At 38.7% G+C, this 22,376-nt stretch overlaps 1 protein-coding gene across 2 annotated transcripts; it reads left to right on the top strand.

Moving 5' to 3' along the window:
- The first annotated feature begins 278 nt into the window (after positions 1 to 278).
- On the top strand, positions 279 to 21,922 carry LOC127454251 (valine--tRNA ligase-like). 2 transcript variants are annotated; one of them, XM_051721319.1, is made up of 31 exons: positions 279 to 409; positions 1,749 to 2,093; positions 2,445 to 2,588; positions 6,951 to 7,158; positions 7,390 to 7,505; positions 7,587 to 7,662; positions 7,756 to 7,856; positions 7,963 to 8,090; positions 8,353 to 8,517; positions 9,007 to 9,088; positions 9,289 to 9,408; positions 12,259 to 12,367; positions 12,963 to 13,051; positions 13,249 to 13,339; positions 13,923 to 14,047; positions 14,225 to 14,328; positions 14,493 to 14,651; positions 14,741 to 14,831; positions 14,920 to 15,025; positions 16,349 to 16,419; positions 16,671 to 16,796; positions 16,946 to 17,050; positions 18,078 to 18,146; positions 18,237 to 18,315; positions 18,431 to 18,558; positions 18,759 to 18,914; positions 19,420 to 19,638; positions 20,347 to 20,458; positions 20,895 to 21,073; positions 21,414 to 21,563; positions 21,705 to 21,922. In XM_051721319.1, exons 2-31 carry the CDS (start codon positions 1,749 to 1,751, stop codon positions 21,771 to 21,773), a joined length of 3,822 nt encoding a protein of 1,273 aa, XP_051577279.1. In that variant the 5' UTR covers positions 279 to 409; the 3' UTR covers positions 21,774 to 21,922. The 2 variants fall into 2 exon arrangements, with proteins under 2 accessions (XP_051577279.1, XP_051577278.1); XM_051721318.1 differs by lacking the exon at positions 279 to 409 and adding an exon at positions 555 to 1,044.
- Positions 21,923 to 22,376: the final 454 nt, after the last annotated feature.

Genomic DNA, 22,376 nt, shown 5'->3' on the forward strand with positions numbered 1-22,376 from the left:
TTTTTTTTTTTTTTAAACTGTTTAAATTCAGCTGAAAAGCATATAATAGGCTGCAATCACATATTCCATTTTGACAACTTAGCTGGTGTGTTCAAGGAACTGTAGGTGTGTCCCAAACTGCCCAATTCTGCACTATTTTACGTCATTTTGAAGTGTAAGTAGTGCGAGTAGTATGTTTACACTGAAAATGCAACAAAAAGAAGTGTACTACGAGTACATGATGCACTTTTTCAACGGTCAAAACAGAGTGTGTAATGTTGGACACTTCAGTGCACTCAGCACACGCTGCTTATCATACATAGCGGAAGGGGCGGAGTTACCGGCAGCGATAGTGATCTGGCAAAACAATAGTAAATAATGGAAAATATGACAACTAGCGAAACTTCTGTGAAGACTGCACCTTAATAAAGTGAGTTAAACGCTTTACCATCATACCATGCTGTGTGAATATGTATATTGTTGAGATATAAGTGTTGAACTGAGCATAGACAGCACGCTAAAACTAGCGACAACACAACGCTTGGGTTTGAAACGTCACTTCCGTCAGCTGTTAAACAGCGAACGCTTCAGTGTAGTAAAAAAAAAAAACCGTTAAGTGTTCCATTTTGGACAGTTCTACACTTTTAAAATTCATACACTAGATGACTGAGTGCATAGTACATTTTGTAAGTGTATAGTGTGCCGTTTGGGGCACAGCTTGTATCTTTTTCCCTTGTCAATAACGGTGGAAATGTTGAATATATTTAGCAAATACTCTACGGTATGTGTCTATACGGAGAATGACTAAATAAATCTTCCATTAGAAATATTATATTAAATGACTGGCCGTTTACGCGATTACAGCATGTTCACAAAGTAAAACATCATACGATCTCTGATAACTGTAGCTCACACGCGCCTTTGCTGGATACTTCAGTCTGTTACACATTTATTGCGTCAGACGGATGCGCTTTACGACAGTTGTTAGGCTTTACGGTAGCTCCTGTAAAGCGCAAGAATCCCTGCATGCTGGATTGGACTGACGTTTCCTACTGCTGCCTACAGGTGAGTTATGAATTATTTTCAATGAGACTTTAACAAATACATTTGCTGCCCTATCTATGCGGATCAGGAATATTGAATGTACCCATGTCGTTTATGTTGTTTGTTAACTTTTGCCTGCAGTCATAGATCTGCTGATATGAACATAGCATTTGTGTTTAGCCAATTAGCCGGCTATCTTTAGACTTAAGAGGGGCAAGCCACTATTCAAACATCTAATTTACCTAATTTCTGATTATATAAATTCCCCAAAGGTTACTGTCCAAGAGTTTGTATAGTCGAGGTAGTTATGGGATCAGGACTGAGGAAGAATTCTGCATTCAATATAGAAAATGTATTTCAAAACTAGAAATGAATGTAAAAGGATTGTATACAGTGTACACTGGCACTGCATAAATAACTATTTTATTGTGTACTATACAGTGTTTTCAGACTTCTATATTCATATCTCAATGATTTAAGTCAAGATTTAAGTTTTGTCACATGGCATGATGAAATGTGGCTCAACTGCATCATCTGCCAATACTTTTGCTTTCATGTATGCATTCAAGATCTATTAGACTGAAGACTGCGGTGAATTATTGTATTTTAACAAATGCTTTCTCTTCCACGCCATGTATATCAATTTTAAAGTGCATCTATCTATCTATCTGTCTATCTAATTTTTATAGAAAACAGTATTTTTAATATTAATATTTCTCTCTCAGATGGACACTCTCTACATCTCTCCCCACCCTGATGACTTCAGGAGTTTGTTGCCATGGATCGCTGCTGAGTACTGCCGATCTCCTCCACGAATAGTGCAAGAGGACCCTCCGGCTGAGGTTGCCCGGTCTCGTCCCGCACTGGTCTTGGCTGGTTCGGGGGGCGCAGTGCTCACTGGTGCCAGTGCTGTGAGCTGGTACCTGGCAGCGGTGGGTAAACGGACAGGCAGTGATAAGAAGCAGGAGAGTCAGGTGTGGCAGTGGCTGAGCTTTGCTGAAAATGAGCTGACGCCTGTGGCCTGCGCTGTGGCGTTCCCTCTGCTGGGTGTGATGGGAATTGACAAAAAGGTGAGCCTGTGTACCCAAATATGATTAGAATACTTTTTCACTGGATAATCTTGATTTATTTTTGTCCTCAATTTGTCTATGCTCATCAAGAAACACAAATCCATGTCTAGCCCTAGTTTAAAGAGTTAAACATTCTTGCTTCTTCTACAGTACTTACCCTGATGGCGTTCAAATTGCATATGACTTTTAGTTTGCAGTACACAAAAGAAGATATTTTGCATGAATGTCTGAGTCGCTGTTTTCCATACTGAATCCATTGTTGCTCATGTCACTGTAAATGACATGAGGGTGAGTAAATGCACTATATTGGATTGTCCATTTATGATCTAACATAATTACCTTAAATTACAGTTTCAGCAGAGTTCCAGAGCAGAGCTGCTGCGTGTTTTGAAAGCTCTAGATGAGACTCTACAGCCACGGACATTCCTGGTTGGGGAGGGTGTGACGCTGGCAGATATGGCTGTTGCTATGGCAGCATTGCTGCCGTTTAAATATGTGAGTGCAAATCTGTAACCTGACTTCTACTTTTAATGAGAAAGACCACTTATTTTATTTTTTTAATCATGCAGGGTTTTATTATTAACCTTTAAATGCATGGGAATTTCACCAAACAATCTTATATTTTCGGGTCTTTAGAGACCCGGCACTTATATCTGTCACAAATGGATGTACAAAATGCCCAGACAGTGTCAAATTTTCAAAATATTTTCAAGACAATTAGAAATTAATAGAATAAAATATATTTTTATGTTTTATTTTTATATATCAGAGAGATAATGTGACAAATCAGGACAAATCTAGAACAGGATTCATTAATTTCACGCTAACTATGTTTCCATCCAAGGATTTTTGTGAAAAAAGTTTTAGCGCATCAAAATAAAGCTGATGGAAACATGAATTATCGCTAAAATTTCACAAGTGTTGACATAATATTTTTCCGTTTAACTCTAGCGCATAAACTCTATGTCGATACTTCAAATGTCGTGAAAAACTGGTTTGGAAACACTTTTTGTCGAGAAAATTGTCATTAATGCAAAAATGTATTGTCACATGACAGAATTTACCCCAATCGTTAATCTGTGTTAATCATGATGACAAGATATACATCCTTGAAAGCCAATTTATTGTACGTGATTAAGGATCGATCTTAACAGCATATAGATCTGATGCTGCAAACATGACACTTCCAGGAGTACCAACACAAATATCTCGTGTCATGCACATGGACAAGTGCACGGAGAACAAATGAATGGCCACTGTTTGTGATTAATGTAATAGCGGTAGACATCCGTTTATTTATTAAAGTTGCTTTTCCACACCATTCAAAATAATAGACAGCAGTCATGGAATTAGACCAAAATACAAAATAACATATCATTTCTGTGCACAAAGATGTTTTAAATTAAAAACAAATACACAATACTAGGAGAAACGCTTCAGTGTGCTTTTTTGAAACACTAACATAGCCCAATTCTATTAAATTATTGTTTATACTTTTGAAAAATGCCGGTAAAATTCCCTATATTAAATTAAGCTAAATAAATTACCAAATGAATAAAGCATTAAATAAAATAATTAATTACCAAATGAAAAAAATAATATTTTTAGACATATATGCCTTTTCTTTTCACAAATGAAATTAGCCTTACCCTGTTCTGTAGGTGACATTCTCAGAATGTTCTACACTTTTTTTCAACACTATAAACTATCAGAACTATTTGTCCAATGCTGAGATCACTTTCAGAAAACGAGCTTTTGAACATTTTAAAACGTTTAAATATTTTAAATCTAACCCTCTTTACCTCGGATCACATTTGCTGAGCTTGTTCAGAAAATGTAAATTGCATTATGACACTAAAATTTATTTTAGATGACAATCAAGTTCAGTTGGTCGTTAAAAGTTGATGGACAAATATGCGGGACATTATGCAATTGTGATGGCAATGCTTTAGATGATGGTTCAAAATAGCCTATTGAATATCAGGAATGTACCATACACTGATATTACACTGCATCAATTTTTCTTTAATAGTTGTGCACACAGCATATACACATCGATTGATGGTCCTTATACTAAGACTGAAAGTTTCCCCCACTACTTGGTGCAGGTTGCTAGCTTGAACAGGGCCATGACGATTCGCATTCGGGTCGGAACCGGTGGCAACCTGCGATAGGTGCAACATCAGGACCAATATTACAGTCCTATCAGAAGGGCAACTGTTCCCTTTTGATTGCAATTCCTCCTCTGATTGCTTTTATTTGTGAAATTAAAATAACATTAAGCTGGCTAATACTCTCCCCATTTTACAAGACTTTGGAGGGAAAAAAATTAGGGACATCTGGGAGGCGAAAGGTACACAATTAGCGATAAACACACATTTCTGTATGGAAATGGCTTAAGGGCAAATTTCTTTTGCGATAAACCAAAACTTATGTGACAGTGTTTTTTTTAGCTATGACGTCATCACGCACACCATTTGTATCGATAAAAGGCCATTTGAATGGAAACAGGCAGAAGATGGCAAATTTCCCAAACTTTCTTTTACGCATTTTCACTTTGTCAATAACAAAATAGCGTGAAAACTGGATGGAAACTTGGCTACTGACATTTCATGAGATGCAACTGGCTGTCAAACACATACTGAGCTACACAACACATAAGATACACATAAGCTAAACATAAGTATTTTTTCGGGCATTTATTGAGTCTAAATAGATGCACAACTTGCTTCTGTTCATGTGTTACACTTGCTATAGTTTACTTCCACATTGTTTCTTCATAAAATAACAATGTCAAACGTCAATCACTGAAACAACAGTGCCACCCTTGAGTAAGAAATAATATGTATAATATGTATGAGTACATGTGCATGGAATTATTAATATTGATGTTAATTCATTGTTGCACAGAAAATCAACGTGATAAAATATTTATTTGTGTGTGTGTGTATACAGGTGCATCTCAATAAATTAGAATATCGTGGAAAAGTTCATTTATTTCAGTAATTCAACTCAAATTGTGAAACTCGTGTATTAAATAAATTCAATGCACACAGACTGAAGTAGTTTAAGTCTTTGTTCTTTTAATTGTGATGATTTTGGCTCACATTTAACAAAAACCCACCAATTCACTATCTCAAACAATTTGAATACATCATAAGACCAATAAAAAAAACATTTTTAGTGAATTGTTGGCCTTCTGGAAAGTATGTTCATTTACTGTATATGTACTCAATACTTGGTAGGGGCTCCTTTTGCTTTAATTACTGCCTCAATTCGGCGTGGCATGGAGGTGATCAGTTTGTGGCACTGCTGAGGTGGTATGGAAGCCCAGGTTTCTTTGACAGTGGCCTTCAGCTCATCTGAATTTTTTGGTCTCTTGTTTCTCATTTTCCTCTTGACAATACCCCATAGATTCTCTATGGGGTTCAGGTCTGGTGAGTTTGCTGGCCAGTCAAGCACACCAACACCATGGTCATTTAACCAACTTTTGGTGCTTTTGGCAGTGTGGGCAGGTGCCAAATCCTGCTGGAAAATTAAATCAGCATCTTTAAAAAGCTGGTCAGCAGAAGAAAGCATGAAGTGCTCCAAAATGTCTTGGTAAACGGGTGCAGTGACTTTGGTTTTCAAAAAACACAGTGGACCAACACCAGCAGATGACATTGCACCCCAAATCATCACAGACTGTGGAAACTTAACACTGGACTTCAAGCAACTTGGGCTATGAGCTTCTCCACCCTTCCTCCAGACTCTAGGACCTTGGTTTCCAAATGAAATGCAAAACTTGCTCTCATCTGAAAAGAGGACTTTGGACCACTGGGCAACAGTCCAGTTCTTCTCCTTAGCCCAGGTAAGACGCCTCTGACGTTGTCTGTGGTTCAGGAGTGGCTTAACAAGAGAAATACGACAACTGTAGCCAAATTCCTTGACACATCTGTGTGTGGTGGCTCTTGATGCCTTGACCCCAGCCTCAGTCCATTCCTTGTGAAGTTCACCCAAATTCTTGAATCGATTTTGCTTGACAATCCTCATAAGGCTGCGGTTCTCTCGGTTGGTTGTGCATCTTTTTCTTCCACACTTTTTCCTTCCACTCAACTTTCTGTTAACATGCTTGGATACAGCACTCTGTGAACAGCCAGCTTCTTTGGCAATGAATGTTTGTGGCTTACCCTCCTTGTGAAGGGTGTCAATGATTGTCTTCTGGACAACTGTCAGATCAGCAGTCTTCCCCATGATTGTGTAGCCTAGTGAACCAAACTGAGAGACCATTTTGAAGGCTCAGGAAACCTTTGCAGGTGTTTTGAGTTGATTAGCTGATTGGCATGTCACCATATTCTAATTTTTTGAGATAGTGAATTGGTGGGTTTTTGTTAAATGTGAGCCAAAATCATCACAATTAAAAGAACCAAAGACTTAAACTACTTCAGTCTGTGTGCATTGAATTTATTTAATACACGAGTTTCACAATTTGAGTTGAATTACTGAAATAAATGAACTTTTCCACGACATTCTAATTTATTGAGATGCACCTGTATTAGTATGAATATAGTATACATTTCTCTTGTTATAAAAAAGAAATAGATATCCTGTGATAGTAAAATTATTTAGATATTAAATAACCATAAAAATATAATTTATGGAAATGCAAAAAAATACTAAAAAGGTGTTGGTAAAAAAACTGCAAAAAATGGATGAGGTTCAGGGGGTGAAATGAGGTCCTGGGTCACTAAAGACCTGAGGTATGCATGTAAAGGTTAAATGGACATTTTCAAATTGTTCTTGTCAGCCAGATGTTAGAGAGGGAGAGCTGGCATCAAACAGTATGAGTCCTGATTATAGCATGTTTTGTTCTCTCAGGCCCTGGAGCCTTCAGACAGGAAGTCATTGGTGAATGTGACCAGATGGTTTAATACCTGTGTGAACCAGCCGCAGTTCTTGAAAGTGTTGGGTAATATCTCACTGTGTGAGAAAATGGTGCCAGTCACACCTAAACCAAGCACTGCCACCAATTCTATGGCAGCCGCTGCCTCCAACACTGTTACACCCAACAGTGCACCTGCAAATGGTAAGGAACTGTGTGTTTAAAAGAAGTGTTTGGGAAACCCTGTATGAAATCAGTCATATTTCTTTGCAGTTCCACTTTGTGACGCTACTGGTGCAGAAGTTACACACTTCAGCTCCTTCTGTTCCTTCTATACCCCCACCAATGATCTCATTCTATCACAATATAAATGCATTGCATTATCATTGTCTCTGAATGATTTGTGTTTGTTTGTTCTCTGCTTGCTACTCTCAGGTCCTCCCAAGACGGAGGCTCAGCTGAAGAAAGAAGCCAAGAAGCGTGAAAAGATGGAGAAGTTTCAACAGAAGAAGGAGATGGAAGAGAAAAAGAAGATGCAGCCTCAGACAGAGGTAGAGTGGTGATCTCAGTGTCTTACAGACCAGCTGTTTTGACTGTTTTTCAACTTGTCTATACTTTATTCCTTCCAACAGAAAAAAGTCAAACCCGAGAAGAAGGAACTTGGTGTGATCACTTACGACATCCCCACTTCGCCTGGAGAAAAGAAAGGTGTGCTTTTGGTTTTTGGATTTTTCTACTTTGTAATGCACATCTAATCATTTCCCACTCTCTTTATGTGTCTCTTCTCTTCATCTGTTTTAGATGTCCTGAGTCCTCTGCCTGACTCATATAGTCCTCAGTACGTGGAAGCAGCCTGGTACCCCTGGTGGGAGAAACAGGGATTTTTTAAGCCTGAATATGGGGTATGACATGACAATCTTTTGAAGTTTCCAGTTTCACCCAACACAATAAATACTACATTTATTCTTTTAACGGTAATTCTGTGGTCTCTCTGCACTGATTTACTAGAGGAAGAATGTAAGTGAGCCAAATCAGCGTGGAGTGTTCATGATGTGTATCCCACCACCAAATGTGACCGGTTCCCTTCACCTTGGCCACGCCTTAACCAATGCTATTCAGGACTCCCTGACCAGATGGTATCCAGCCATAATTGTTATAAATAGTTAATATAATAGTTATAAATGTTAGTTGTTGTCAGGTTTATCCCAGTAATAAATATTATGCTTTAATATCAGTAATTCAAGACCAGATATTTTTTGACTGATTGTTAACTGATGTTAACGAATATCATAAATTACAGTTTATTTTAAAACTTTAATGTGTAGTGGCCTCTTACATCAGAAATAATGCATCATAAGACATGTGTAATCATTAGTTTGCCTTTATTTGATGACGCAGGCACAGAATGAGAGGTGAGACGACGCTGTGGAATCCCGGCTGTGATCACGCTGGTATCGCCACACAGGTGGTGGTGGAGAAGAAACTGATGAGGGAGAGAAAGATGACCAGACATGACCTTGGTAGAGAGAACTTCATCCAGGAGGTCTGGAGGTGGAAGAACGAGTGAGTATGAGAGGAGAGGATGAGGAGAATTCTTTTGAATGGAGAGTGATGATTCATATTGACAAGAATCATCTGAATGCAGGGTACCCACAGTAATGGGGAAATATCCTGGAATTTTAAAATGGAGTTTTCTTGGACAGAAAAGGTCTAAGAAATTAATAAAATATAAACAATATTTCACAAGTTGAATATTGCAGTTATGTAGAATAATTCATCAAGCCATATGTCTGATTTGTCAGTAAATTGTTCTAATGAATCAGTTCAACCTTTTCACAAATCAGTATGAATGATTCATTAGCGAATCAGTCAAAAAAGTTATGGAAATTAATTTGTCAAGAAGTGTAATGTTATATTTATTGTAAATGTTATGTAGGCAGCAGTTATGCAGCCTTCTCATACCATGTTTTTTAATGTAAGCATCTTTTAGTTCAATGTTCAGTGTAGTTCAAATGAAATTAATATATTTCTGTCTCTTTCGGTGTTGAACAGAAAGGGAGATCGCATCTACCATCAGCTGAGAAAGTTGGGCTCCTCTCTTGACTGGGACCGAGCTTGTTTTACCATGGATACTGTGAGTACAACGCACAGAATCCTAACAGACGTCATTGAGCTCATGTACTTCAGTATAGACTATATATAAACCACTCAAGTATTAAATGACAACCAGTAGTTCTAGTTATCATCAACAAGCTTCACTTTACTAAACTTTACAGCACCATTATTAAATGATGAGTACTGTCTTAAATTATGTGTAATACGGTCTGCCTGCAGAAACTGTCGTTTGCGGTCCAGGAGGCGTTTATACGAATGCATGAGGAGGGTGTGATTTACAGGAGCAAGAGACTGGTCAACTGGTCCTGCACGCTCAACTCTGCTATCTCTGACATAGAGGTACATCATATCTGAAAACATTCATGCAAACTTGCTCTAAATGCGCTGTGAGCAGTCTGTGCCATCTCAACTTCATATACGTTAAACATATGTGAACTGGACCTGTTGTCAAATTGCAGACAGATTAGTGCTGGAAAAGTTCCCACTAATGGAGTTATAACATTTTCAGAAATGTTCTATGTTCGTGCTTCGTAACATAGGCTACGTTCACACCGGAGCTGAATGTTGCCAAAGTATGATTTTTTTTTTTTTTTTTTTCACTCACATGTGACACAGAGCTATTAATTGGATGATAGTGTGAACTGCCACATGCACTTTGAACATTTTCTGGCATTTTCAAAACCAATCTGGGCCTCTTTCATTTGTGGAAATAAATAGGATATGTATCTGATTTTTTTCCAACGTGCCTTCAGTCTGAACCGCCAGGTCAGATTTAATGTTTTTTTTTTAAATTTTTTTTTAATATATTTTTATATATATATATATATATATATATATATATATATATATATCTCAATCTAACTCAACATTCGTCACTTGCACGCTTGATTTACCGTATAATATGCCTGTTATGGTTTAAAACCTTTAATTTCAAATCATATATTTTCTAGTAAATGCATTAATTTCCTTTTTAAGAAAAGGAAAGAAAAATTATAGGCTTCATCAGTTGGGATCAGCGGTTCGTTTGAATTTCACATAGTAAAATATGCGCATGGAAAGATGCAGAGGTAGATTAAGCCTATGTAACATGGCTCTTTGCTTAGGTCACTCGTACAGAAAACAGTTTCTGTTGTATATTTCTTTAACCGTAACAAAACGCAACTGCAAGCAAGTCAGTCGATATCTGAAATAATTACAGATAACTAACAACCTTATATATATATATGATGTCGCGCTCATAATATTACATTCTTCAGCTTCAATGGTAACTAAATTCCACCATATGACTGCAAATTACTTTAAAATTACTTTATCCATCTGGTCTTCCATCACTTGCAAATATTTTATTAGATAGTCATTAATGTCTTATTCTGGTATCAAATAATATTTTTTTTTTTTACATTATACATAATAAAATAATGAACATGTCTGGGTTTGTTATACGCATGCTAAGGGAGTGTTATACACTTGAGGGTCAGTTAAAGATTATTGGCTGCTCAGACTATTGTCTGATATGGGCTACAAATGTCATGTGAACAACCTTACAAAAAAATCAGATTTGGACCACATTCAGCTGCAGTGTGGACGTAGCTATAGAATCTTTTGTCAGAGTTAAGGCAGTTACAAAGTTATTCTAAGGCGTTTACTTGTATGTCTATATGAATCAATATTAAAAATGATTTTCTTAATTGATTTAGCTAACAACCTTACACGTCATTGCAGAAATTGTGCATTTAGTTTAATATAAAATGTACTTTGCCACTTTGTCAAACTGGTTGTAGACTACTGTATTTTCAGTGCAGTTTTAATATAATTTTTGTCAAGTCAATGGTAGCAATACACTGATGAGCCAAAACATTATGACCACCTGCCTAATGTGCTGTTGGTCCTCCGCGTGCCAACAAAAAAGTGCTGACACACTGAGGCATGGACTCTACAAGACCCCTGAAGGTGTCCTGTGGTATCTGGCACCAAGACATTAGCAGCAGATCCTTCAAGTCCTGTAAGTTGCAAGGTGGAGTGCCATGGATCAGACTTGTTGGTCCAGCACATCCCACAGATGATCAGTCGGATTTAGATCTGAGGAATTTGGAGGTCAGGGCAGCACCTTGAACTCTTCGTCATATTCCTCAAACCATTCCCGAGCAATGTGTGCAGTGTGGCAGGGCGCATTATCCTGCTGAAATAGGCCACTGTCATGAAGGGGTGTACCTGGTCCACATGAATGGCCGGACCCAGGGTTTCCCAGCAGAACATTGCCCAGAGCATCACACTCCCTCCACCGGCTTGTAGTCTTCCCACAGTGCATCCTGGTGCCATCACTTCCCCAGGTAAACGGCACACACATACACGGCCGTCAACATGATGTAAAAGAAAACGTGACTCATCGGACCAGGTGACCTTTTTACACTGCTCCAAGGTCCGTTCTGACACTCCTGTACCCATTTTAGGCACTTTCGATGGTGGACAGGCCACTTTATGGCCACTCTGACCGGTCTGTGGCTACGCATCAGAGTGCAATGCACTGTGTATTGTGTCTCATTCCTCCCTTAACTATCGTTAACATTTTCTGTGACTCGTGCCACAGTAGATCTTCTGTCGGTTCGGACCAGACGGAATAGCCTTTGTTGCCTTTGTGCATCGATGAGCCTTGGGCGCCCAGCACCCTGTCACCGGTTTGTGGTTTGTCCCTCAGGCCCTCCTCAGGCCCTCCTCAGACCACTGTTGGTAGGTACTCACCACTGCTGACCAGGAGCACTCCACAAGCCTTGCCGTTTCAGATATGCTCTGACCCAGTCATCTGGCCATAACATTTTGGCCCTTGTCAGAGTCGCTCAGGTCTTTACTCCTGCCCATTTCTCCTGCATTCAACACGTTGACTTTGAGAACTGATTGTTTGCTTACCATCTAATCTACCCAGACCTTGACATGTGGCCTTGTTAGGAGATGATCAACGTTATTTGCTTCACCTGTGGTCATAATGCTTAGGCTCATCTGTGTATGTACAAACCATAGAAATCCATTACTTCTGTGAATAACAGATGTGGTAGCTTTACTAGAAAACTTTAATCTGAGAATTTCACATTTTAGTGGGTATCATGTGTGTTGGTGGGTGATCCGCACTAATGGCTTTCTCAAAGTTAGAATGGTTTTGAGATTTGATCTCTATTAAACTGTTTTGTGTTGCAGGTGGATAAAAAAGAGCTGACAGTTCGTACTCTTCTACCTGTGCCGGGTTACAAAGAGAAGATTGAGTTTGGAGTACTTGTGTCCTTCTCATATAAGATTGAAGGATCAGGTGAGAGAAGAGAGACTGGAAGAATTGAGTTAGTTTAAAGAGATAGTTCACCCAAAAATGAAAATTCTCTCATCATTTACTCACCTTAATGTAATCCCAGATGTTTGTGACTTACTTTCTTCTGCTGAACACAAACAAAGATTTTTAGAAGAATATCTATTAATCACTTTGGGTGAGAAACAGATAAATATTTCAATAATTTTTTACTATAAAAGAGATTTATAGTAAAAATAATTTAAATATTTATCTGTTTCTCATCCACGCTTATAATATCACTTCAGAAGACATTGATTTAACCACTGGGGTTGTATAGATTACTTTTATGCTGCTTTGTGTGATTTTTGGAGCTTGAAAGGTCTGGTCACCATTCACTTGCATTGTATGGACCTACAGTGCTGAAATATTCTACTAAAAATATTTTTTTTGTGTTCAGAAGATGAAAAAGTCACACACATCTGGGATGGCATGAAGGTGAATAAATGATGAGAGATTTTTTTTCATTTGTGGGTGAACTATCCCTTTAACAGAAGAGATGTATATTCTTCAGTGCAGGAAGATATGAAGGTTTTGAAAATAAAATGTTGTACACTCTCAGATGAGGAGGTGGTGGTGGCTACCACACGTATTGAGACCATGCTTGGAGACACAGCTGTGGCTGTCCACCCTAATGACACCAGATATCAGGTAATGCAAAGTTTCCTTCTAGTCGTATTCTGAATGTGTATAACTTTTTTACATTTATCCCTTTTATCCTATAAATTTACAGTATGCATGTTTCCTGGGAATCTAATCCATGACCTTGGTGTTTCTAGCACCAGTTTAGCTACAGGAGCATGATGCAGTTAAATTAAATTAAATGGAACATCTCCCTTTCTGTGCAGCACCTTAAAGGCAAGATGGTCGTTCACCCATTCTGTGACAGAAAGATGCCCATCGTGTTTGATGACTTCGTGGACATGAACTTTGGAACAGGTAATAATCAGACGACAGGCATAATCATCCTCTTATGTCTTATAAACTAAAGAATAGCACAGCTTCCTGGATGTGATTCTCAAATTTGTTTTTGATTCATTGATCTTCAGCTGTATGCTTTTAGCGGGACACAGACCAAGCAGCATAGTGCCAGAACTATTTCTGTACCCATCCTTTCCCCTTAACATTTTTTAGTGTAATATGGGTTCATGACCTGACTACCGTTCAGAGAATGTGTGCTTGTGGCTAGTGTATACACAGCACTGTTTTGGGAATGACAACGGCATTTAAATGCAGGAGTGAATCGATCCATGTCTGTACGAATACAGAAATCACTCCAGAAATTGCGATGATTGAGTTAATGAGCGCGTTTTACATACACACCAATACGCTGATTACTCCCAAAAATCTGCTTCTTTAAAAAATACGACAAAGCAAGAAAAACGCATTTACATGACATTTGAAATAATTGTAAATAGGCCAGTAAGAACAGCTATTACAAACGCTGGGTCAAAAAGTGTACCTCTTTCCCTGTTATTTGCTTGTATGTCTCTGAGTGTTGAATTACAGTGTTGTTGTACAGGTGCGGTGAAGATTACTCCTGCTCATGATCATAATGATTATGAGGTGGGAGAGAGACACAAGCTGCCCTTCATCAACATCCTAGATGACAACGGCCTCCTCATCAATGTCCCTACTCCATTTCTGGTACACACACTCTCCGATATCTTTGAAAAGCCCATCACAGATCAATACGTTGTTAACGATAGTTTTTTTTTATTAAGTTGAAGTTTTTTACATTTTGCTGGACCATGAACCATCTGATTGCAGTCCAGTAGACTGATTGATTGTTTTATGATCAATCCTGTTGCTCTTGTATTTTAGGGCATGAAGCGTTTTGAGGCGAGGAAAGCTGTGCTTCAGGCTCTCAAAGACAGAGGCCAGTTTAAAGAGATCAAAGACAATCCTATGGTGGTGCCAGTCTGCAGGTTAGACATCCACTCCCACACAGTACCATCATTTCAGAACTCAAACATCCTATGTTAATCCACATAGTGCTGCCATCTGATCCTGGAATCAATGTTTAATCCCATTACAACTCCTATATTGACATGCTCAAAGGATTTGATGAGTACGTGTATGTGCTTTTCAGCCGTTCTAAGGACATAGTGGAGCCTCTGCTGAAGCCCCAGTGGTACGTGAACTGCAGAGAAATGGGAAAGCAGGCGGCAGATGTTGTCAGAAACGGAGAACTCAAGATCATCCCTGACCACCACCTCAAAACCTGGTTCAACTGGATGGACAACATCAGGTGATCTCTCTATACTTAGCTCAGCTTTTCTCTGCTGGAGTTTTCATCTCTTTTGGTTGTGGTAACGCATTCTTTATTTATGGTTTCAGGGACTGGTGTATCTCACGACAGTTGTGGTGGGGTCACAGGATACCAGCGTACTTTGTAACTGTGAACGATTCTTCGGTCAAACCAGGCGAGGTGAGCAGAGACACACTGTTGCCAGCAAGCTATTTATGCTCTGGATGCAAAAACAGGTAAAAATGGAGATGCTGCTGTGTTTATTTAGGATGTGGATGGACATTATTGGGTCAGCGGCAGATCAGAGGAAGAGGCCAGAGAAAATGCTGCCAAACGCTTCAAAGTGACTGTAGACAAAATCTCACTTCGGCAGGGTAGGAATCTCACACATATGTAATAAAATCTTTTTTCCCAAAAAAATCCTTTAACTTTTAAAATGATTTTTAAACCATCCTATACTGTTTGTTATTTTTGACTGAAATAAATTTTTCTGAAGTAATAAAAGTTTTCTTTATCTGAAGGGTACAAGACTTGGTGAATTTTCCTCCACTTACCATCTGAACACAACATTTGTTTGGACTTGATTCGATAAGTCTAAGTGGTTGTAAAAAAAAAAAAAAAAAAAAAGTAACACCTTTACTTTTCGCGGTCAATTGATTGACCGTAGGAAATGAATGGGAATCACTAAAAAACAGAGCAATTGGTTTTTTTTATTTGTCAAATGCAAATCTATAAATCAGCCACAGTGCAGAACACACACACACACACACACACAAACACACTCACACAAATCATAAATGAGGGGGTGAGACCATAACACACCCACAATGCAGCAAACACACACAGAAATAAATAGATGAGACTAACACAGCTAGAAGGCAGAATGCAGAACATAACACACAATATAGCTTGATAATGTCTAAATATATCCAAATGCATAACTACACAGTAGGTGGCTGCATAGAACACTGCATCCATCTACTGGCCATTATTGTCATAACATGATTTTCAAGTCATGATATTTATCTTTTTTTCACCAGATGGCAGCAATCTGCCCCCAAAACAATGACAGTCTCATGTTTTCTTCATGTTTCAACTTGGTTTCTATTGTAGTGAAGTTCATAAATTTGCTTATTTGCCTATGAATTATGACATTTTGAAATTTATATGTAAATAATGTTTAAAAAACAAAAATGAAATCCCAAAAGAAGTGCATAATTGTATTTTTACTTCAGGGAAGAAGAAATGTTATTTCTTAAAAAGAATAAAAAACTGTTACACCTGTACTGTTCGCAATCGAAAATGATTGCGAACAGTAAAGTAAGTGGCCCTTCTTGATCAGAATAGGACGGTTAAGGCAACAAACATGCCAGAAATCACTCAACGCACATTTTAAACAAACATGCAAAAACATTCCATAATTACAAACCATTACAAGCATTCATTTACACTCATTCGCTTATTAGACACATCTCCTTCAGCCGAAAAACAAAACTGTCCATTTTTTTTAAGTATTGGACTTTCCAATCCTTTAATTTCTGCTACTATTTGAAACAACTGCTCTTTTGTAAGTGGATAACCTTTGTACCATTTACGAGTTTCTCAACAAATCACTTTCTCCAGTTTTGTATTTGTGTGTATTTATCTTTTGGCAGCAATAATGCATATCTTTCTGTCGATCTGTCTGTGTGTTCTAGATGAAGATGTGTTGGACACTTGGTTCTCCTCAGGGATCTTCCCCTTCTCAATCTTTGGCTGGCCAAACGAGGTCAGATATTCATTAAACACACAAACTCACACACACACTCATTCTGCGGAAGGGCATGCAAGGCAAAAAGGATAGGGTTGGTGTAAGCTCTTAGTATAAATGTTTAACAACATCCACTGTGGAGGTTGTTCTTGATATGTCCCAAGCTATACAGTATATACATTATAAAGTTGCATGGTGTTGCCATATTGTCATGTAGCTATAGTGTAATATTTTTGTAAGTTTGTTATATATTGTCTGTTTTATGTTAGTCAGAGGACCTGCAAGTGTTCTACCCAGGCACGCTGCTAGAGACGGGGCATGATATCCTGTTCTTCTGGGTGGCTCGTATGGTCATGATGGGTCTCAAACTCACTGGAAAACTCCCTTTCAAAGAGGTATGGTGTGCATCATTTCTGGGAGTTAGGCCATTAAACCATTTCTCTTAAATACTGAATTACCAAATATTCCATGATGTTTAGTGTCATTCTGCTTTGAGTGCAGGTGTAACTTAGTAAATCAGTTGTAATCAGATGTGTTCTTTCAGGTGTACCTGCATGCAGTGGTGCGAGATGCCCATGGCAGAAAAATGAGTAAGTCTCTTGGTAACGTCATCGACCCTCTGGATGTCATCACTGGCATATCATTGGAGGTAACCACACAATCGACATTGTCACCACCTTATCATGCAGCTATTTAATGTAGATTTGTTCTGTATGTTTTGCTAGATATACTTAAACGAATATTCCGGGTTCAGTACAAATTATGTTAAATCAACAGCATTTGTGGCATAATGTTGATTACTACAAAAAATAATTTCGACTTGTCCCTACTTTTCTTTCAAATCTGGGTTACAGTAAGAGCCACTTACAATGGAACAATCCGAAAACCAATACTTACTGTTTCAAAAGTATAGCCACCAGACGTAAACGTGTTAACATGATTTTAGTGTGATAAAATCACTTACTAATATTTTCTGTATAAAGGTACATCCAGTTTTACAACTTTGTTTCAATGACGATGTAACGCCATAAACCCTAAAACCCTTTACAGCTCAAATAATACACGAGTTTTAACAGAAGAATTAATGTAAATTTTTATCCCCTTTTCTCCCAATTTGGAATGCCCAATTCCCACTACTTAGTAGGTCCTCGTGGTGGCGCGGTTACTCACCTCAATCCGGGTGGCAGAGGACAAGTCTCAGTTGCCTCTGCTTCCGAGACGTCAATCCGCGCATCTTATCACGTGGCTGGTTGTGCATGACACCGCGGAGACTCGCAGCATGTGGAGGCTCATGCTACTCTCCGCGATCCACGCACAACTTACCACGCGCCCCATTGAGAGCGAGAACCACTAATCGCAACCACAAGGGGGTTACCCCATGTGACTCTACCCTCCATAGCAACTGGGCCAATTTGGTTGCTTAGGAGACCTGGCTGGAGTCACTCAGCACACCCTGGATTCGAACCCACGACTCCAGGTGTGGTAGTCAGCGTCAATTCTCATTGAGCTACCCAGGCCCTGATTTTTGCTTCTTTTTAAAGAAAAGGAGGGATGAGTCGAAATTATTTTTTTTGGTAATCAACATTATGCCACAATTGCTGTCAATTGAGCATAACTTGTAATGAACCTGGAGTATTAATTTAATTCAGTTAAGGATTGTGTGTCTGTGTGTATAGGGTCTTCATGATCAGCTAACTGACAGTAATCTTGACCCTCTGGAGATTGAAAAGGCCAAACAGGGACAGGTATAACCCATCTTATATGATGTTATATACAGGATAAGAGTAGACATTGTAAGTTACTTCATACTTTAAGTGAAAGTGTCTGCTTTGTAGAAATCTGACTATCCTAATGGAATTCCAGAATGTGGCACAGATGCTCTCAGGTTTGCTCTGTGTGCCTACACCAGTCAAGGTAAAAAAAAAAAAAAAAGAAATCTACTTGGACGTGTCAAATAAATAGTAGTCCAGCAGCTCTCTTATAATCAGCCTAAAGTGTGACAAAAGTATTGTTTTTTTATTTCACCCAGGCCGAGACATTAATCTGGATGTGAACAGGATTCTAGGATACAGGCATTTCTGTAACAAGCTGTGGAATGCAGTAAAGTTTGCGATGAGGACTCTGGGAGAGGACTTTGTGCCATGGGAGAAAGCTCAGGTGAGAAAGACATGGATACATGGAGGATATGTCAGGATATTAGAAAAAGACACTAGAAAATGAATGTTTGATTTGATTGTTTATGTGTCCACCACATATCACACATTCAGTATCAGATTATACTGTGTGCTACATATTGTGTTGTGTAGAATCCTCTCTCAGATGACTTCTGAATGTCTAATTCTCTCTGTGTCTTTCAGCTGTGTGGCAGTGAGAGTGTGTCTGATCGCTGGATTCTGTCCCGGCTCAGTTTTGCAGTATCTCAGTGTGATAATAGATTCCAGGCCTACGATTTCCCGGCAATTACCACTGCCATCTACAATTTCTGGCTCTACGAGCTCTGTGATGTCTATCTGGTGATGAATTTAGCACACCACATACATAGATTTGCTTTTGGCCTCTCTCCTTTATTAATGATGTCATTATTCCCAGTGTTTATTTACTTTCTCCTATCCCATCTTAATATGCACACACAGCCATAAGTAAGCCATTCATTGAGTTTCTTAAAAAGTGTAAATACTTAGGTTCTGTGAAAACATTGATCTTTTAGTTTTGAGCATTATGACCAGCCTGAAACAGAAACATTGGCTCAACCAATGGTGTGAGTTTGAGGCGGGACTATCTTTTAGGATAACCAATGAAAGATGGGGTAGCGATTGGAAAACCTGTCTGAAAACATTCAGTTCTGTTTAGTGCCACTATAGGCACAGAAATTACTCACTTCGTCTTTAAGATGTATACTTATCATGATTAGCCTCCCTCTTATTCTCTGCACACTTTTCTAAATAAGTTATCTAAGGCTTTTTGAGAGCAGTTTGTGGTGCATTTTTGAGACTCTTTCTCTCTTTCTTGATTGTGTAGGAAAGTGTGAAGCCGGTGTTAAGTAGGACAGTATCAGAGGGACAGAAGGAGGCAGACATCTGCAGACAAACACTCTACACCTGTCTAGAGGTGGGACTCCGCCTCCTGTCTCCCTTCATGCCTTTCGTTACCGAGGAGCTCTTCCAGCGGTTGCCGCGAAGACGGCCACAGGACAGCCCCCCCAGCATCTGTGTCACACCCTATCCAGACACTTCAGAGGTGAGGAATGGCAAGGGTCAACGGTCAAGGATTACAGTGGTCTGTCTTAGTGTTACAATAAAAAGTTGTAGTTTTTTTTTTTTTTTTTTTTGCTAATTAAGACACAAATTCTGTAGCAATCGAAATAAGAATTACCATCTCAAAAGGGAAAAATCCTACAGAAAACCACCAGAATCAGAATTAATGTTTCAGATAACAAAGTGATGTTTGTGTAGCTCAGCAAGTAAAGACACTGACTACCACCCCTGGAGTTCGCGAGTTCGAATCGCTCTCGGTGGGGCGCATGGTGAGTTGTGCATGGATGCCGCAGAGAATAACATGATGTCTCCACGGTAAGATGCGTGGATTGACGGTCTCAGATGCGGAGGCAACTGAGATTTGTCCTTCGCCACCCGGATTGAGGCGAGTCACTACGCCAACACGAGGACTTAGAGTGCACTGGGAATTGGGCAGGCCAAACTGGGGAGGAAAAAGGGGAGAAAATAAGAAAGAAAAATATATATATATATATATCTCATATAGTCTTTGATGTCCCACAAAAATGGATTTTGTGAGTTTTATCATGGATCATTTTTTAGAATGTGAAGGTGACTGTAATATAACTAAATTATCTTTGTAATTTTAATGACATGACTGTTTAAATTAGATGAAAAAATGAATGCATTATCTAGTGGTTTCCAGTATAAACAGTGTTTTGTTTGGTTATAGTTCTGTTGGCACAGTGAGGAGGTCGACCGTCATATGGAGTTTGTGATGTCTGTGGTCAAAACCATCCGATCACTTAGGGCCGATTACAACCTGACCAAGACCCGTGCTGACTGTAAGACATCATACAGTACTCTACACACAACCCACACAAAATCTTAAAGGAATAGTTCACTCAAAAATGGCAACTCCATCATAATTTTAGTTACCCTCTCTTTCCAAACCTATGTAACTTTCTTTCATGCATGGAACAGAAATTGAGATGTTAGGCAGAATGACAACCTCAGTCACCCATACAATGAAAGTGAATGGTGACTGAGGCGGTTATTCAGCATAGCATCTCCTTTTGTGTTCCATGCATGAAATAAAGTCATATGGGTTTGGAACAACATTTCTGGAACTATCCCTTTCCAAACACAAAAATTGATAGTAGATCACAAACTTTGGATTTGTGTTATTGCTACTGATTAAACACTCATTTTATTAGCGTACTATTACTTAACACAAATGTAGCTTACTATAACGATTTTTTTCTTTTATCTCTTTCTTAGGTTATCTGCAATGCATAGACTCTGATACTGTTGCTCTTGTCCAGAAATACAGTCTGCAGATCCAGACACTGTCATACTCTCAGGTTATTCACCCGGTCACGGGGGGCGACAGTGCTGTCCCACAGGGCTGTGCGGTGGCCATTGTCTCAGACAAATGCTCTGTCCACCTCATGCTGAAGGTGAAAACCTTACAGAATGTATCAGCATGACAAGCATTGTCACAGTGAATAGTGACTGACTTTGTTTAATACACATGAAGAAGTTCGTTTTGAGCTCTGGCTGTTATAATCCCAACCACAGCTGCCAAATACTTGAATAACGTTAATTTAATCAGCAGAAAATGAGAAAGTAAATTTAAATATGCTTCTCCAAAAATAACATGCTTTCAACAGCTAATCATTTGGTTTGGCTTTGTGTCAAGAAATGTATTCCCCCTTCACATCTTAAAGAGTTTAATGAGCTTTCTTTGTATGTAAACACGGCGGTTTCTAAATCCATTATTCTGTTTCCCTGGATTAGGGCTTGATTGACTTAGAAAAAGAGGTCACCAAACTAATGGCAAAGAAAGGAGAGCTGGAGAAACAGATGGAGAAACTGAAAGAGAAGATGGCCAAGAACGACTACAAGGAGAAAGTTCCTGGTAAAGTGCAGGAGGCAGATGTTGAGAAGGTAAGTAGGATGGAGGGAACCAATTGGTCTGAGAGAAGATGGTCTTAAATTTCAGTTGTTTGCAGTTTCCTGACTTTATCTGTGCCATATACCAGAAGTGCAACAGAATTTTCTAAGGCAGATATTTGTTTTTCTTTCCAGCTGAGGCAGAATGAGACAGAACTGCAGAAAGTGAAGGAAGCCATCGAGAACTTCAGCAAGATGATGTAACCAACTCGCCTTTCATCATGTCCCTTTTCTTTAAATTACAAACTTTTACATTCAGGTCCTTTAGTTCCCTTTATATGTTTCATGTGTCAATCCTGCCTTCTGAATAACAATGTGAGGAATCTTGAATTAAATATAAACCTCTGATTTAATGGCATTGTGACTTTTTCATTTTTGTTATTTAATATAAAATTGCATTGATATTGATGAAAATATTGGCAGTTTAAAGGGATAGTTCACCCAAAAATGAAAATTCTCTCATCATTTACTTTCTTTCTTCTGCAGAACACAAAGATTTTTTAAAGAATATCTTAGCTCTGTTGGTCCATAAAATCCAAGTGAATGGTAGCCAAAACTTTTGTAGCTCCAAAAATCACAAAGATATCATTAAAGTAATCCATATGACTCCAGGGGTTAAATCTATATCTTCAGAAGTGATATGATAGGTGTTGGTGAGAAAAAGATCAATAATTATGTCCTTTTTAACTCTAAATATTAACTTTCACTTCCAGATGGGACAGTAAAACTAAACAGGCACCACATGTGACTTTCAGATGTAAAAGTTAAAGTGGAGATTTAGAGTAAAATTTACATTTTGATCTCTTT

The sequence above is a fragment of the Myxocyprinus asiaticus genome, chromosome 16, assembly GCF_019703515.2.
Source record: "Myxocyprinus asiaticus isolate MX2 ecotype Aquarium Trade chromosome 16, UBuf_Myxa_2, whole genome shotgun sequence".
In the NCBI taxonomy this organism is placed as follows: Eukaryota; Metazoa; Chordata; class Actinopteri; order Cypriniformes; family Catostomidae; genus Myxocyprinus; species Myxocyprinus asiaticus.

Bases quoted from the DNA above. Each gene is read 5' to 3' on its own strand.
- LOC127454251 (XM_051721318.1), top strand. From the start codon at position 1,006: ATGCTGGATTGGACTGACGTTTCCTACTGCTGCCTACAG. The intron at 1,045-1,748 runs GTGAGTTATGAA...TTTCTCTCTCAG, and splicing joins TTTCCTACTGCTGCCTACAG to ATGGACACTCTCTACATCTC. The intron at 14,832-14,919 runs GTGAGCAGAGAC...GTGTTTATTTAG, and splicing joins CTTCGGTCAAACCAGGCGAG to GATGTGGATGGACATTATTG.